This window comes from Erythranthe guttata, chromosome 4 (genome assembly GCF_056151865.1).
Source record: "Erythranthe guttata isolate IM_541 chromosome 4, IM_541, whole genome shotgun sequence".
NCBI classification, from domain to species: Eukaryota; Viridiplantae; Streptophyta; class Magnoliopsida; order Lamiales; family Phrymaceae; genus Erythranthe; species Erythranthe guttata.
This window is the reverse complement of record NC_142536.1, coordinates 13601812-13617224: the sequence shown is the minus strand read 5'-3', so window position 1 is coordinate 13617224 and position 15413 is coordinate 13601812. Positions and strand designations below refer to the sequence as shown.

The 15413-nt window shown below is 38.2% G+C and overlaps 1 protein-coding gene, 1 long non-coding RNA gene and 1 pseudogene across 2 annotated transcripts; 2 read left to right on the top strand and 1 right to left on the bottom strand.

Annotated features, from left to right (window-relative positions):
- The first annotated feature begins 3900 nt into the window (after positions 1-3900).
- On the top strand, positions 3901-7086 carry LOC148771184 (uncharacterized). Its single transcript, XM_088817525.1, has one exon. The coding sequence runs from the start codon at positions 3901-3903 to the stop codon at positions 7084-7086; it is 3186 nt and encodes a 1061-aa protein (XP_088673651.1).
- A 324-nt stretch (positions 7087-7410) lies between these two features.
- On the bottom strand, positions 7411-10190 carry LOC148771183 (uncharacterized). The gene is made up of 2 exons (XR_016030863.1): positions 9447-10190; positions 7411-7636 (listed from the first exon to the last, which is right to left on the bottom strand). It is a non-coding gene; the product is annotated as an uncharacterized LOC148771183 (long non-coding RNA).
- Positions 10191-11230: 1040 nt separating this feature from the next.
- LOC148771182 (secreted RxLR effector protein 161 pseudogene) lies at positions 11231-12345 on the top strand (annotated as a pseudogene).
- Positions 12346-15413: the final 3068 nt, after the last annotated feature.

Here is a 15413-nt window from a genome sequence, read left to right as displayed (position 1 = left end):
TATGTGTGGTAACTCAGTATGTCCTATCAAACTTTCAAGTGTAACCCGGACATAACAGAAGGATGGTTACACCATCATTTCATTGTTCATTTATGAACACAGCAAGTTCCAAGCGATTTACGCAAGGAATCAAATCGAGGGGAATCTAAAGGTTTTGTAAAAGAATCAACAAACTGATTATCTGTTGACACACAGTCTATTGACACAACCTTTTGTTCAACTAGATCTCTACCAATATTAATAGTGTTTTTACCTCTTACATGTTTCTTAGTTCCATCACCAAGAGTTGCATGTCCACTTGCACATTTCTGATAGTCCTTCAAGTGCTTCGGATTACCTGTTATATACTTAGAACAACCACTATCACAGTACCACAAGTTACTAGCACAAGCATTAAGAGTAGTTGCAGCGGAAAAACAATTAATGTCATCTGTTTGCACCCATTTTTGTTTTATATCAGAGTGTCCCATCTCATGAGCATGTTGCAACGCAGCGGAATTGGGTAAATGTTGTGACAAACTCTTATTTATCAACTTCCATCTTAAGAAACATTTTGGTCAGATGTGACCCAATTTATGGCAGAAGTGACAAGTTGGAACATATTTTTTTCCATTAGTTTTACAAGAAAAATTTTGGTTTGTTAAGACATGAGAATTGTTAGGACAATCAGTTTTCTTCACAAAAGTGTTTTTAGGATCAACCTTTTTGTCAAACTTACACACATGTTTTTTCTTACTCGGAGGAGGTTGAGATTTTTTTAAATTTAACTGTTGTTTTAGTTTCTCAACATCTTTTGTAGCAGCATTCAATTTGAACAAAAGTACCTCTTTATCTTTCTCGAGCTCAGCAACTTGTGTCTTCAAGGCCTTATTCATTTCATCTACAGCAAGACATGTTTTGAGCAATTCATCTTGTTGTTGCTGAATCATTTCTGCAGTAATCTCCTCTTCATCATCTGAGCTGGTTTCACCTGTATTAAAAGAAGAGTTTAACTAACAAGGTGATCAGACAAAGAATGTTCATACCTGACGGATGTCTGCACAGACACTGTAGCCTCAGCTATTGGTTGAATAATCGTGCTAGTTCCACATAAAAGGTTTCCATCCGTTTTGTCTTTCTCCTCATTGGAGTCTTTCATGTCATCACTCTTGGCAGTAGTAACAGATTTCCCCACTTCTTTAGTCTATTGGTACACTGAATTGACATTCTTTACCAAATCATTGACATTCTTTACACTGAATTCTTCTTTTCTTGAGGCGTGTGTCAGCCTTTGAGGGATTCTCATTTACTTTGACCATCTTATCAAAATTTTCAGCAATACGTGCCATTAATTTGATAAGTTATGCTTCAACAGCAGACACTGTTGGTACATCAAGAGTGGAAACAACAGTAGTCGGAACAACAGAAGTTGGAACATCGGTTGACTATAGAGCTAAATTTCTTTCTTTGTCCATTCTACTCATACTCAGCTTGTTCTCAAATGTTTGCAAGTTTCCTATGAGCTCGTCAAGATGGAGTTCATAACATTATTAGCCTCTTCAATTACAGTTATCTTGTATGCAAATCGATCTGGAAGAGATCTTAGAACTTTGCGCGCAAGTTTCTCTTCAGAATATGTTTCTCCAAGGCCATGAGCTTCATTAGCAATGTCGCACAACTTCAAATTGAAGTCAGCTACAGTCTCATCTTCTTTCATTCTAAGATCTTCGAAGCGAGTGGCAAGCATCTGGAGTTTTGATAGTCTTACTGAGGCTGTTCCTTCATACGCAGTTTGAAGAATATCCCATGCCCTTTCGGCACATTCACAACCAGATATCAATTTAAATTGGTTGGTGTCAACCGCATTAAATATAGCATTTAAAGCCTTTGAATTGGTATTTGCCACTGCCTGTTCTTTCTTGCTCCAGTTTTCTTCGTGTTTTTCATACTCAACACCTTCTCTGGTTTTGGCTACTGGTCTTGTCCACCCTGTTAGAACTGTACGCCATGAACCTTCATCCATTGATTTGATGAACATCTTCATCTTGGTTTTCCAATACGTATAGTTCGTTCCATCTAGCAACGGGGGTTGGGTAGTTGAACTGCCTTCCTTGTGAATACTCATCCTACAACAAGTAAAGAAAATAAATCAAATTCCCAAAATCAGACACTAAGTATATCTAGTGACTGGCTCTTGATGCCAATTGTTGATTTTAAATGCCTATGAAAATCTGTTAACCTAAGTTGTAACAGTTGTTGTGGAACAGTATTCAGTTACAACTAAATTCTTGTGTTAACACAGTTATAAACTACTGAAAGCATGTAAACAAACACAAGAATTTAATGTGGTTCAGACACAAATATGCCTTACATCCGCGTGGACCTGCAAACACGATTTCACTAGTTCAGATTTACATTGTACATGAATAGGACTTATTAAAATAATTAAGACTCCCTCTTTAATTCTTTATGTCGTTCTTGTACACAACTTGAACTTCGTGTCTCTTCCAACAGCAGCTCCACACCGCGTGCCTCGAACTCCCTTCAGGCCTGAACTCCTTTCAGAAACGCAGTTGATCTCCCTTGAGATCTATACAACAGATCTGTATATATTGGCACACACAGCGATGGCACAGTCCTGCTTCGCAAAACGCCTAGCAAACCTTCGATGCTATGAAGTGGTTTTTCTTCCAAAAAAATGCACGCGGTTCTTGTATGTCTTGGGTCTGTAATAGCTAGTATTGTTTTTTTTGCATCTTAGACTCTATTTGTTATCTTTTTATCTGCATTGATAACTATTTTTGAGTTAATTTTGGAGTGACTCTATATCTCTCTCTTATTTGTCTCACTGCAGGAAATACTTAAGTAGCACTGTTATTGTGCTAACAATATGTGATGTTATGTGCTAACAGTTTGTGATGCAGGGGGAGTGCTAACAGTCTGTGTAGCAGGGGGAGTCTTTTCTCTTTCCATCTTATCTGCAGGGGGAGTTCTTGTTAAACATGGGTTCTGACCAAATCTATGCCAAAGGGGGAGATTGTTGGCGCCAGATTTCCACGAAGGAAGAAATCCGCCTCACTTGGGAAGTAAAGATTGGCTAAAGATTTGTTCCCATGTTTATTTTGGAAATTCAGAGTCCTACCTTTGTAATACTTTAGGACTTAGATTTATTTCCTTGTACTTTACTCTTGTTAGGAATCTTTTATAGTTATCTAGATTAGAACTAGATATTGACTAGGATTCTGTTTCCTAGTTATTCGGTTCCTTTGGAAGACAGGTCTTTGGAGGCCGATCTCACGCCTATGTAAGGCTCCTCACCTCACAAAGACCGTGACACTTTTGTTGGGAGAAAAATCACTCCGTTGCTTTGAAGAATCGCTGAAACGTTCTGCTGAACAGAACTGTGCCATCGTTGGATGTGTCAACATATACATATTGGCTGTATAGATCTCTTGGGAGATCAACCGCGTCACTGAAGGGAGTTCAGGCCAGAAAGGAGTTCTAGGCACGCGGTGTGGAGCTGCTGTTGGAAGAAACACGGAGTTCGAGTTGTGTACAAGAACGGCATATTACATAAAGAGGGAGTCTTTAGTGTTTTTAATAAGTCCTATTAATGTACACTGTAAATCTGAACTAGTGAAATCGTGTTTGCAGGTCCACGTGGATGTAGGGCACAATTGTGTCTGAACTACATTAATTCTTGTGTTCTGTTTATTTACTTTAAGTAAAGTATAACTGTCACAACACAAGATTTACAGTTGTAACTGAATACTGTTTCCACAACTTAACTGTTACAACTTAAGTTAACTGATTTCTATAGGCATATAAATCAACAATTGGCATCAAGAGCCTCTCACTAGACATACATAGTGTGTGATTTTGGGAATTTGATTTATTTGCCATTTATTATTCGTAGGTACTATGACTTCTCATATGGAAGGAGGTTCCACGACTCGCCCACCACTACTCACGGGAACCAACTACTCCTATTGGAAGACTAAGATGAAGATGTTCATAAAATCAATGGATAAAGATGCATGGCGAACAGTGTTAACTGGATGGAAGCGACCCGTTGCCACAGATGAGAAAGGGATTGAAACTGAGAAGCATGAGAAAGACTGGAGCAAAGCCGAACAAATTGCAGCAAACATGAATTCCAAGGCCTTGAATGCTATATTCAATGGAATTGATATCAATCAATTCAAGATAATCTCTGCGTGTGAATGTGCTAAAGAAGCATGGGAGAAACTCCAAACAGCGTACGAGGGAACTGCTTCAGTCAGACTATCCAAACTTCAAATGCTTGCCACCCGGTTTGAAGATCTTCACATGGAAGAAAATGAGACCGTGAGCGAATTTAACTCCAAATTATGTGACATATCAAACGAAGCTCATGGCCTCGGTGAAACTTATCCTGAAGTTAAACTTGTACGAAAAGTGCTCAGATCCATGCCAGACAGATTCGCGTACAAGATCACTGCCATAGAGGAAGCAAGTGATGTGGACTCATTGCGACTTCAGGATCTGATTGGAAATCTGCAAACTTTTGAAAACAAGTTGAACATCAGCGTAATGGACAAGGAAAGGAAAATCGCTCTGCAAACTGTATCGGACACCACAACATCTGTGCCTACTGTTCCTATGACAGCACTTGAAGTCAAACTCACAAAATCCATGTCCTTAATAGCAAAAAATTTCGGGAGATTCATCAAGAGAAATGGACATCCTACAAACTCTGAGAGAAAACCCAGGACCTCTACAGATAAGCCAGAAGTCAAGAAGGGAATTCGATGTAGAGAATGTCATGGTTATGGTCATATCCAAGCAGAATGTGCTAACACTCTGAAAAAACAAGGAAAATCACTTGCCACAACTTGGAGTGATGACACCTCAGAGTGTGATGATGAAAGTGAAGCTAGTGACGATGATACAAACAATGATTTCTGTGGAACTTGCAGAATCACAGATGCCACACTTGAGGACATCACGTGCACAGAACCGCCACATCTCAGGTATGTCACACAGGAAAATGAAAATTACGAAAATCTAAATATGCCCTTTCTGTCCACAGGGAGTGACGAATCAGAAGATGAAGGTGAAGAGTCCATCCAACAATTTCAAAAACAATTGGATGATCTCCTGAAGCAATGTCATGAAGTTAGTAATGAAAATAAACTCCTGAAAAAAAGAATCATAGAACAAGAAGAAGAAAACAAAGGAGTTATCACAAAACTGAATGACAGGATTGATGAACTTGAGATGGAGATTGAAGTCTTTGAAGTGGAGCAGGACTTTGCACAAAAAGACATCGACAATCTCAAAGATTTGTTGAAATATTGGCAGGACTACGATGGTGAAAGAGCAAAAAGAATGAGGAAAAATCTTTTTCCAAAAGTGCATGCTGATGATCACCAAGATGTTTCACCGCCTGTTAGCACAATGTTTGAGGCTTCTGTCAGTAAGTTAAATCGCACTGCATTTCTTCCCTCAAATAGATTATATGAAATCATAAATGCTCATCCTTCCAATTCCAAAAGAATTGGGTTAGGATATACTGATGGACAATCTAATGCTAACACTGGGTCAAACCAGAAAATCAGATTTGTCAATTCCACATCTTCTTGTGTGAACAACCAATCCTATCCTACTAAGTTTATTCCTATCTGTCACTTCTGTCACAAAATAGGGCATGTCAGGCCTAAATGCTTTAAAAGATGGAAATTGATAAATAAACAGTTAGCATATCAGACATCCAAATCCGCTGCGTGGGTTACTTACTCTCAAAGTAACAACTCTCATAAACAAAGGATGACAAATGATAGTACTAACTGCTGGTCAGCTATTTTATCTTTAAATGCATGTGCTACTAACTCTTGGTATTTTGACAGTGGATGCTCCAAACACATGACAGGTGAAAGGAATTTCTTATCAAATCTGCATAACATGTCTAGTGGACAGGTTACTTTTGGAGATGGAAATAAGGCTTATGTAAAGGGAAAAGGAGACTTAAATGTTGGAGGGTTGCCAAACTTGAACAATGTTCTGTATGTGGAAGGTTTGAAATCAAATCTTCTGAGTGTAAGTCAGTTGTGTGATCTATACGACTCTGTATGGTTCACAAAGCGTAAGTGTGAAGTATTTGATGAAAACAAAAATTGTGTTCTAACCGGATACAGGTCGTCAGACAATTGCTACAAAATTGATCAGATTGACAAATCGGATCAATGTCATCACACTTCTTCTGATCTCACTGATCTCTCGCATCGAAAACTAGGTCATTTAAATTTTCATGATCTAATCCGTCTTGTTAATACAGGTTGCGTGAAAGGGGTACCACAACTGAAGACTGACACACCTGAGTCATGTGGTGACTGTCCTCTGGGAAAACAAGTATGGACATCTCACAAGAACACAGATCATGCAGGGACTAGCAAGACCTTGGAACTCATTCACATGGATTTAATGGGACCAATGCAAACCGAGAGCATTGGTGGAAAAAGGTATGTTCTAGTTTGTGTTGATGATTTCTCAAGGTTCACTTGGGTACGCTTCATTAGGGAAAAGTCAGATACCTTTTATGAGTTCAAAACTCTGTGCAAAAAATTGCGAATTGAAAAATTCAGCAATATTGGAAGAATTCGAAGCGATCATGGGAGAGAGTTTGAAAACTCTTCATTCACAAAATTCTGTGATAAACACGGTATCTCCCACGAATTCTCAGCACCAAAGACACCACAGCAGAATGGTGTGGTAGAAAGAAAGAACAGAACTCTCCAAGAGATGACTCGCGTAATGCTCATCTCAGCAAGAGTGGCCACAAAGTTCTGGGCTGAAGCTATGAGCATTGCCTGCTACACCATAAACCGTGTACACCTCAGACCAGGTACCAAGAAAACTCCATATGAAGTATGGAAAGGTAAGAAACCTAACTTAAGTTACTTTCATGTCTTTGGGTGTGAATGTTACATCCTGAACGATAGAGAACAACTTGGTAAGTTCTCTGCAAGAGGAGACAAAGGTACTTTTCTTGGTTACTCTTTAATCAGCAGGGCATATCGCGTTTATAATGAACGTACAATGACTGTTATTGTAGCACCCCCCTTCTAGACGGGCGATAAATCGAACCGGTTTATCGGAATGTTCATTAAACTAGCGGAAGCAAAAGGATCACTTTGTAATTTTTAAAACTTTGGAATGGGGCGAAAATGCAATTATCAAAAATATCTTCTTATGGGTATATATAAAAAAAAACTTTGCATTTTCAAAAACTTTCCTTAGGTTACTTTAAAGGTTTCGGAAACGAGTTTCGAGAGGAGGTTTTTCGTTCGAGTGCTACACTATCAACTATCAATTTTTGGTTCGAAAAGAAATCAGAGTTTGGAAAGGTTATTTTGGTGAATAATTCGGAAATCACTAACGGAGGCATGAAAATAGCAAATTACGAAACTTACTATATTATGGTAGGGGTTAAGTACGATTGTAACGATAATGAGTTCAAAAGGTACGAAAGGGAAAATGTTACGTTTTGATATTACATCACCAAAAGAGAATAACCAAAAGACTTTAGCATCGTTCATAGGTCCTCGTACAACTTCCAAAATCCCGGGCAAGACCTCGATCCGCTACTCGACCCATCCCGGTTGAGGATTACTACTACCTGCAATTAAAAGACATCTATATGAGCTATAAAGCTCAGTAAGAAATCCGAGTAATATCAAACTTTGGAAATACGTTATACATAATATATAATATTATATTCCCGTTCTTACCCACGTTCCGTACAATAACACGAGGCAATCGGTCAAATCATATAACTCACGAAAACACATCATTCACACAAAATCACGTACTTATGCAAAATGACTAAAATGCCCTTTTTTGAAAATCATGAAAAACACATTTTTCGTTTTATCGGATCCGTGAAAGATTAATTTCTGTACCTGAGTAATAAACCTGTTACGAGCCCGTTTTCACTAAGTGGGGATCAAACCACTATACACATCATCCTAGTTGGATACCGGCCCACTATATCCGAGTTGTTTATTACCCGATATTCCATTAATCTTTCAATTTAAAAACCTTTTAATGCAACTTTTCAAAATCATGTTTATGACCCACACATAACATCACAAATATTAATCAAGTGCCACAAAATTACACAAATATCACAATTTACCACCTATTTATACTTTGGGCAAAAATCCCCAAATTCACACACATAAATACACAACCACACACGGCACACACCACATGCACAATCAGCACACACACACACTCACACATATTCAGCACACACACATGCAGCCAACATATTAAAACATCACCAATTAATAGCAAACCATGCTTGTAAAGCAAGCACCCATTTTTCACCTTTCATTTAATGAATTAATTACCACTTCTAGGTAATAATCCATTCCAATATATTCCCACAGCAATTAATCCACATCCATGCAGTAATTCAAGGTGCAAAATCTCAAGTTTCGTCATTCATGATTATTAATTCACAAACATGGAAATTAAAGCACAACACATAATACATGACATGCAAAATGATCTAATTTCGAAATAATAGCAAACCAATTCCAAAAATTACCAAATTAAATCCTAGAACTCCTAACTGACCCAAATTTCAGATTTTAAAATTATTTTGAATTTTCACAAAGTTTCGAATTTTCTTGGAATTAAAAACTAGAAAATTCCATTTTTCCTTTTAAAAATCCAAAACTCTCATGTGACCTTAATTACTTTGAAAACTTTGTAAAGAAAACTTTTTCCTCATTTAATACTTACTGGAAAGACAGATCCAAACTTAAAAAATGAGAGATTTTTCGGAAATTGCAGTTTTGACCCAAAAGTTTCAAGATTTGCACATGCAACCACATTAAAAGTTCAAAATCCACTTTTTCATGAAAAGCCCTAACAATCTGAATTTTGTTCTTTACCAAATGCAGAAAACTAAGTTAATAAGCAACTGTATGCAGAAATTTCGAAAATTACATATTTCACCCCAAAATCTCTAGATCTTCACATGCAATACTACTAAAAGTTCAAAAAACCATTTTTTTTTCTCACAAAACTTCTTTAAATCCGAAAATTTTGTTCTATAAATGCTGGAAAACGGTTTTCAAAACACATTTAGGACTGACTTCACGAAAATTACAGATTTGACCCAAAAATCTTTCGATTTACACATGCAACCCCATAAAAGTTAAAAATTCATTTTTCTTGAAAACCCCTTTTTGAAACCTGAAATTTTTAATTCTTTTGGCCAATAAAAGTTTTATTTACCCACTACTAACATAGATGATGCATGCAAGAACAAGAAATCAACAAGAAACACTTATTTTCCATTTTTCTCCTAAAAGCCCCAAATTTTCGAAATCACTCCCAATCTTTTAGAAAATTTTGAAAACCATTTTAATACTATTGATGCCATTTAATTGCATCAAGAAATCGGAATTTCTTACCTTAAGAAGCCGAAAGAAAAGATGGAGGAAAATGCTTCCAAGGTTGATGCCAAGCTCTAGCCAAACTAGCTATTTTTGATGGTGAAGGAGATGGAGTGGATTTTCAAGTGAGATGCATATTTCCTTTGGATAATGGTGTTCTAGGCTACTACAAGTTCATGGTTAAATAGATGACTTTGAAAATTATTTTTTTTATTTTCTTTGAAAATGGGAGTTGATGTGGAAGAAGGTGAAGAATGGAGGTGGTGGTGAGGTTTCGGTGGAATGGAGAGAGGAAGACAAGCAAGGGGGTGATGTGGAAGAAGAAAGTGGAAGAAGAGTGTAAAACTCAACTAAGTGCCATGTGAAGTTTATTAAATAATAATTTAATTTCCCACCCTTTTGACTAACACACACTACACGGCTATATACATATACATATATAATATAATATTATATAATAAAGCAATGCATGTAAACTCCATGTATGTATGCATGTATGCTATCATATATAGTGTATGTATATGGTAGTGTATCATCACAATTAATAAATCAAATATAGCATATTGTAGTCTAATTCACATAATCCACATAAATTTGCTAGGAAATAATTCTACTAAAAATATAGCACATAAATATTTCACATAATTAAATTCACGTAAGTCATATAAATATCATCACGTAACAATATTACCTAAGGATTCTCGAGTTAGGAATATTAATTTCGGGTTTTAGGGTTTTCGGGTTTTGGAAAGGCGGGGTGTTACAGTTATGGAATCCATTAATGTAATCTTTAACGAAGTTTTATCTGCAGGAATGGATGAGGAAGACGCTAATCCTGAAAAAACCATTGTACCAGTACAAACGCTAGTCGTCAGCACAGAGGAAGTGACAGCAGTGAATGATAGCACAGAAGGAGTGACAGCAGCGAAGGAAAGCACAGAAGAAAGAAAAAGACCATCAAAACGAGTTGTAAAAAATCATCCTTCTGAAAGGTGATAGGAGAATTTGATGAAGGTATGAAAACTCGAAATAAGCCCAAAGTTGATTACCAAGAAATGGTCAGGTATGTTTGCTATACTTCTACTATAGAACCAAAAAACATCAAAGAAGCAATTCTTGATGAGTATTGGGTACAAGCTATGCAAGAGGAACTTGAGCAGTTCACTCGACATGAAGTGTGGGAACTTGTTCCACGACCCGACCAGGTAAACGTTATAGGTACAAAATGGGTGTTCAAAAACAAAACGGACGAACTTGGTAATATAACTCGCAACAAAGCTCGTCTTGTTGCTCAAGGATACACCCAAATTGAAGGAGTAGATTTCGATGAAACATTCGCTCCGGTAGCACGTCTTGAGTCAATACGTCTTTTACTCTCAGTTGCTTGTGCTTTAAAGTTTAAACTCTTCCAAATGGATGTAAAAAGTGCGTTTTTAAATGGTCTCTTAAATGAAGAAGTGTATGTCGAACAACCAAAAGGTTTTCAAGATCCACTCAAACCTCAACATGTCTATAAACTTAAAAAGGCCCTATACGGTCTCAAACAAGCCCCTCGGGCCTGGTATGAGCGTCTTACGACCTTTCTAGTTGAAAAAGGATATAGAAGAGATGGGGTAGATAAAACACTATTTGTCAAAAATTTTAAAAATGAAATCCTTTTGGCTCAAATCTATGTGGACGATATTGTTTTTGGGTCTACTTCTGACCACAAGAAAGATGAGTTTATCTCTCAAATGTCAAACGAATTTGAAATGAGTATGGTTGGAGAGCTAACATACTTTCTTGGCTTGCAGGTAAAGTAGATGAAGGATGGAATTTTCATCACACAAAGCAAGTATGTCAAGAATCTGGTAAGTAAATTTGGGTTAGATAATGCAAAGCCTCTAAAAACTCCGATGAGTCCTACTGAAAAGTTGGGACGCGACTGTGAGGGCACATACGTGGATCCCACATTATACAGGAGTATGATTGGAAGTTTACTTTATCTTACTGCCAGTAGACCTGACATTTGTTTCAGTGTAGGAGTATGTGTTAGGTACCAATCAAACCCTAAAGAAAGTCACTTAAGTGCAGTCAAACGCATCATACGATACGTGAGTGGAACTCTTGAACTAGGGATATGGTACTCCAAAGATATTAATACTTGTCTTGCAGGATATAGTGATGCTGACTCGGCAGGAGATGTGGATGACAGAAAAAGTACTACAGGAGGCTGTTTCTACATGGGAAACAACCTAGTATCTTGGTACAGTAAGAAACAAAACTGCATCTCTTTATCAACAGCTGAATCTGAGTACATAGCTGCAGGTAGTTGTTGCACTCAACTTCTTTGGATGCAACATATGTTAAATGACTATGGCTTTCATGAAAAACTCCTTCATATATTCTGTGATAATGAAAGTGCCATAAATATCTCAAAAAATCCTGTCCAGCATTCTAGATACAAACACATAGATCTTCGACACCATTTCATCAGGCAATTAGTTGAGCAGAAACGTGTGACTATAGATTATGTGTCCACAGACAATCAATTAGCTGATATTTTTACAAAGCCCCTCGATTTCCTTAGGTTTGATTCCTTGCGTAAAGCGCTTGGAATTTGCCATGTGCAAAACTGAATTTTCTATGATAAGTGCAATCAATGTTTGTGTCCGGATTGCACTTGAATTCCACAATCGGACATTATATGTGTCACCTATAACTGTGACATCATTGTTTTTGGACTAGGAATGATTGGAGGTTCATTTTGACTAATTGTTTGTGTGTTAGTTTTTGTGAATTAATTTTTGTTTCCACAGATAATCATAATAGAAGTGTGCTGCCCCCTCTATCGGGAGTGATCAATGACTATGACCTCATTCATCTCAAAGATCATACCTCTATTGGGAGAATTATGTTACCGCATATGCATCTCTGACTTCTATTTAAAAGCTATGTGGATTCTTAGGAAGGTTGCCCTCCTAATGTTTGCTTGAACATCATATCAACAAAAAAAAGGGAGGAGAAGAAAAATAGTTCAAATTAAAAAAAAAAGAAAAAAAAAAAAGGGAGAAGAAAATAGTCCGAATTCAAAAAAAAAAAAAAAAAAAAAAAAAAAAGAAAAGTTGGGATGATATTCAAGCATATATTAGGAAATTCTCCTTGAAGTCCACGATCGAATTGCTGTGCTAATCGCATATGCATTCATAACCCTTAAAAATTACCTAAATTATGGTTTCTTGAGTATGGTCATGGGGTTATAGTTATATCGTGCATCCAAGAGTTTGCTAGGTGGCCTTCTATTGTGATTCTCTTTAAGATTATCTAATTAATTCATGAAAACCAAGCCCTCAACTTTTAATCTTGTGATCTTCTTGATTTTCTTTTCCGTAAAGATTTTTTCTTTTAAAATTTTTTAAATTTTTTTGGGGCTTTGTGAATTTTTTGGCTACTAGTTGTCTCTGGCCACGTGGCTATAGCCATGTCATCTGCCTTCTTTATTTTTTGATGTTTCGTGTGGAGAATATCTTGCTTGTTATTAGTGGCGGATTTTGTGGGATCTTTTTCTGATTTGAAAATATCCAGTATCCGAAGAGTCCTCTCTTTCTCTGCCTATTTTCTCGGTCCATGTGCTTTAAATATCCGCCTCTTTTAGGGTTTGCTTCTCACACTTGGTTCTTTTTCTTCTTCTCTTCCGCCGTTCCTTTTCTATTTTCTTGTTTTTCTCTGTGTTCACTATTCACCATGGGCAAGCATCGATCTGCTGAGGGCTCCAAGAAACGACGCCACAGTCCATCTGCTTCGCCTGCTGAGAAGAAGTCCAGAAAATCCTCAAAGAAAGTTCGCCCTACTGTTGTGGAAGTCTCTCCCGTTCCCGTCACCACAGATCTGGACCCCATCTCTACTCCCGTGGGTTCACCATCACCAAGTCTCAAGACAAGTGATGTGCCTGACCCTGTCGACACCGGCGTGGTTGCTCTTGACGGTGATAGCCTCTCTGCAACCCCACAAGATGATCTGCCCTCAGATCCAGAGGTTACCCCCCGCAATGTTGATTTTCCTGTTCAACTCCGCCGCCCTAATCGAAAATACGAAGGCCCATCTGTCTCCACTCCTGCCTCCGTGTCTGAAGGTCAACAATCCTCTTCTTCTGAGCCTATTCCTGAGGATGACCCTTTGCGTTCTGAATCCTCTGATTCGTCTGTGGGCTCTCAACTCTCTGCTGGTAACTGTTTCTCAAACCTTTTTTATTCCGCTCTTGCTAAAGAAAATTGGGATAGTATGAGTAAGCGGGCGTGCTCTCCTGAGCATGTTTTGTCTAGGGATGTGTTAGCTTTGTCTGGGATTTTCCGTCTTCTTAAATCTTAAGGGTTGTTGGGCACTATTGTGAGTGCACAACCTTTCGAAAGGTCTGTCATTGTTGAGTTTTATGCCAATTTGTCTGATCGTTTTTCTGTTGAGGGGTCTCGTGGGTATGGGAAAGTGTATGTGAGGGGTTCCTTCTATTCTGTGACTCCTGCCTTGATCAATGAGTTTTATAAATGTCCAAACGAGGTGTCTCACAAACCCTCTGTTTCAAAAGATTCTATGGCCTCTGTTCTCACTGGCAAAGTGTTAAAGAAATGGCCCGGTCCGAAATCCTCTTTTCATGTTTCTAAGCTGACTCAGCTTTATTCGGTCCTGTTTAAGATAAGCATTTTAAACTGGTTTCCCACTACTCACAATGCTACTCTCAATCCCACCCAAGCTGAGTTCTTATGGTGCATCACTCACGACCTCAAGATCAATATTCGTGAACTGATTTTCAATCAGATTGGAGCGTTAGCCAATTCCCGAACCGAGCGTGAGCATCTGCCGTTTCCTTCTCTGATCTATCAGCTTCTGATCAAACAAGGCATGCCCACTCGTGATGCGACTCTGTTGGATCCTCCTGGCCGTCCAATCATTATCCACGGTAAGGTCCTCTCTGAACATTTTGCTGATCTGCCTCCTGTCGATCCTTCTGTTGTTCAGACAGTCCCTCGTGCGAAGAAGGCTCCAATTGTCTCTGCCTCTATTCCGCCGCCAGTTGATGTGGTAACCAAGGATGAGCTCACTCGTTTTCAGGAGTCTATCCAGGTTCAGCTAGCTCAAGGGTTTGCCTCTATTCAGGATCAGCTGCTTAGGACTTTGGCACATTCTGGTCAGAAAGGGGGAGTAGCAACAACTCCAACTCCTGCGGCTTCCACCAAGACCAAAGATAAAGGCAAAAAGCAGGCATCCCTCCTTACTCCTCAAAAGCCCAGCTCTCGTGATGATGATGATTTGTTCTCTGGCTTTAGTTACTAAAGCAGAGATTTATGTTTTTGCATTTTTTTTTATCTTTTATCTTAAAACTATCTGCTATTACTTTGGGTCTGTAATAGCTAGTATTGCTTTTTTTTGCATCTTAGACTCTATTTGTTATCTTTTTATCTACATTGATAACTATTTTTGAGTTAATTTTGGAGTGACTCTATATCTCTCTCTTATTTGTCTCACTGCAGGAAATACTTAAGTAGCACTGTTATTGTGCTAACAGTATGTGATGTTATGTGCTAACAGTTTGTGATGCAGGGGGAGTGCTAACAGTCTGTGATGCAGGGGGAGTTTTTTCTCTTTCCATCTTATCTGCAGGGGGAGTTCTTGTTAAACATGGGTTCTGACCAAATCTATGCCAAATGGGGAGATTGTTGGCGCCAGATTTCCACGAAGGAAGAAATCCGCCTCACTTGGGAAGTAAAGATTGGCTAAAGATTTGTTCCCATATTTATTTTGGAAATTTAGAGTCCTACCTTTGTAATACTTTAGGACTTAGATTTATTTCCTTGTACTTTACTCTTGTTAGGAATCTTTTATAGTTATCTAGATTAGAACTAGATATTGACTAGGATTCTGTTTCCTAGTTATTCGGTTCCTTTGGAAGACAGGTCTTTGGAGGCCGATCTCACGCCTATGTAAGGCTCCCCACCTCACAAGACCGTGACA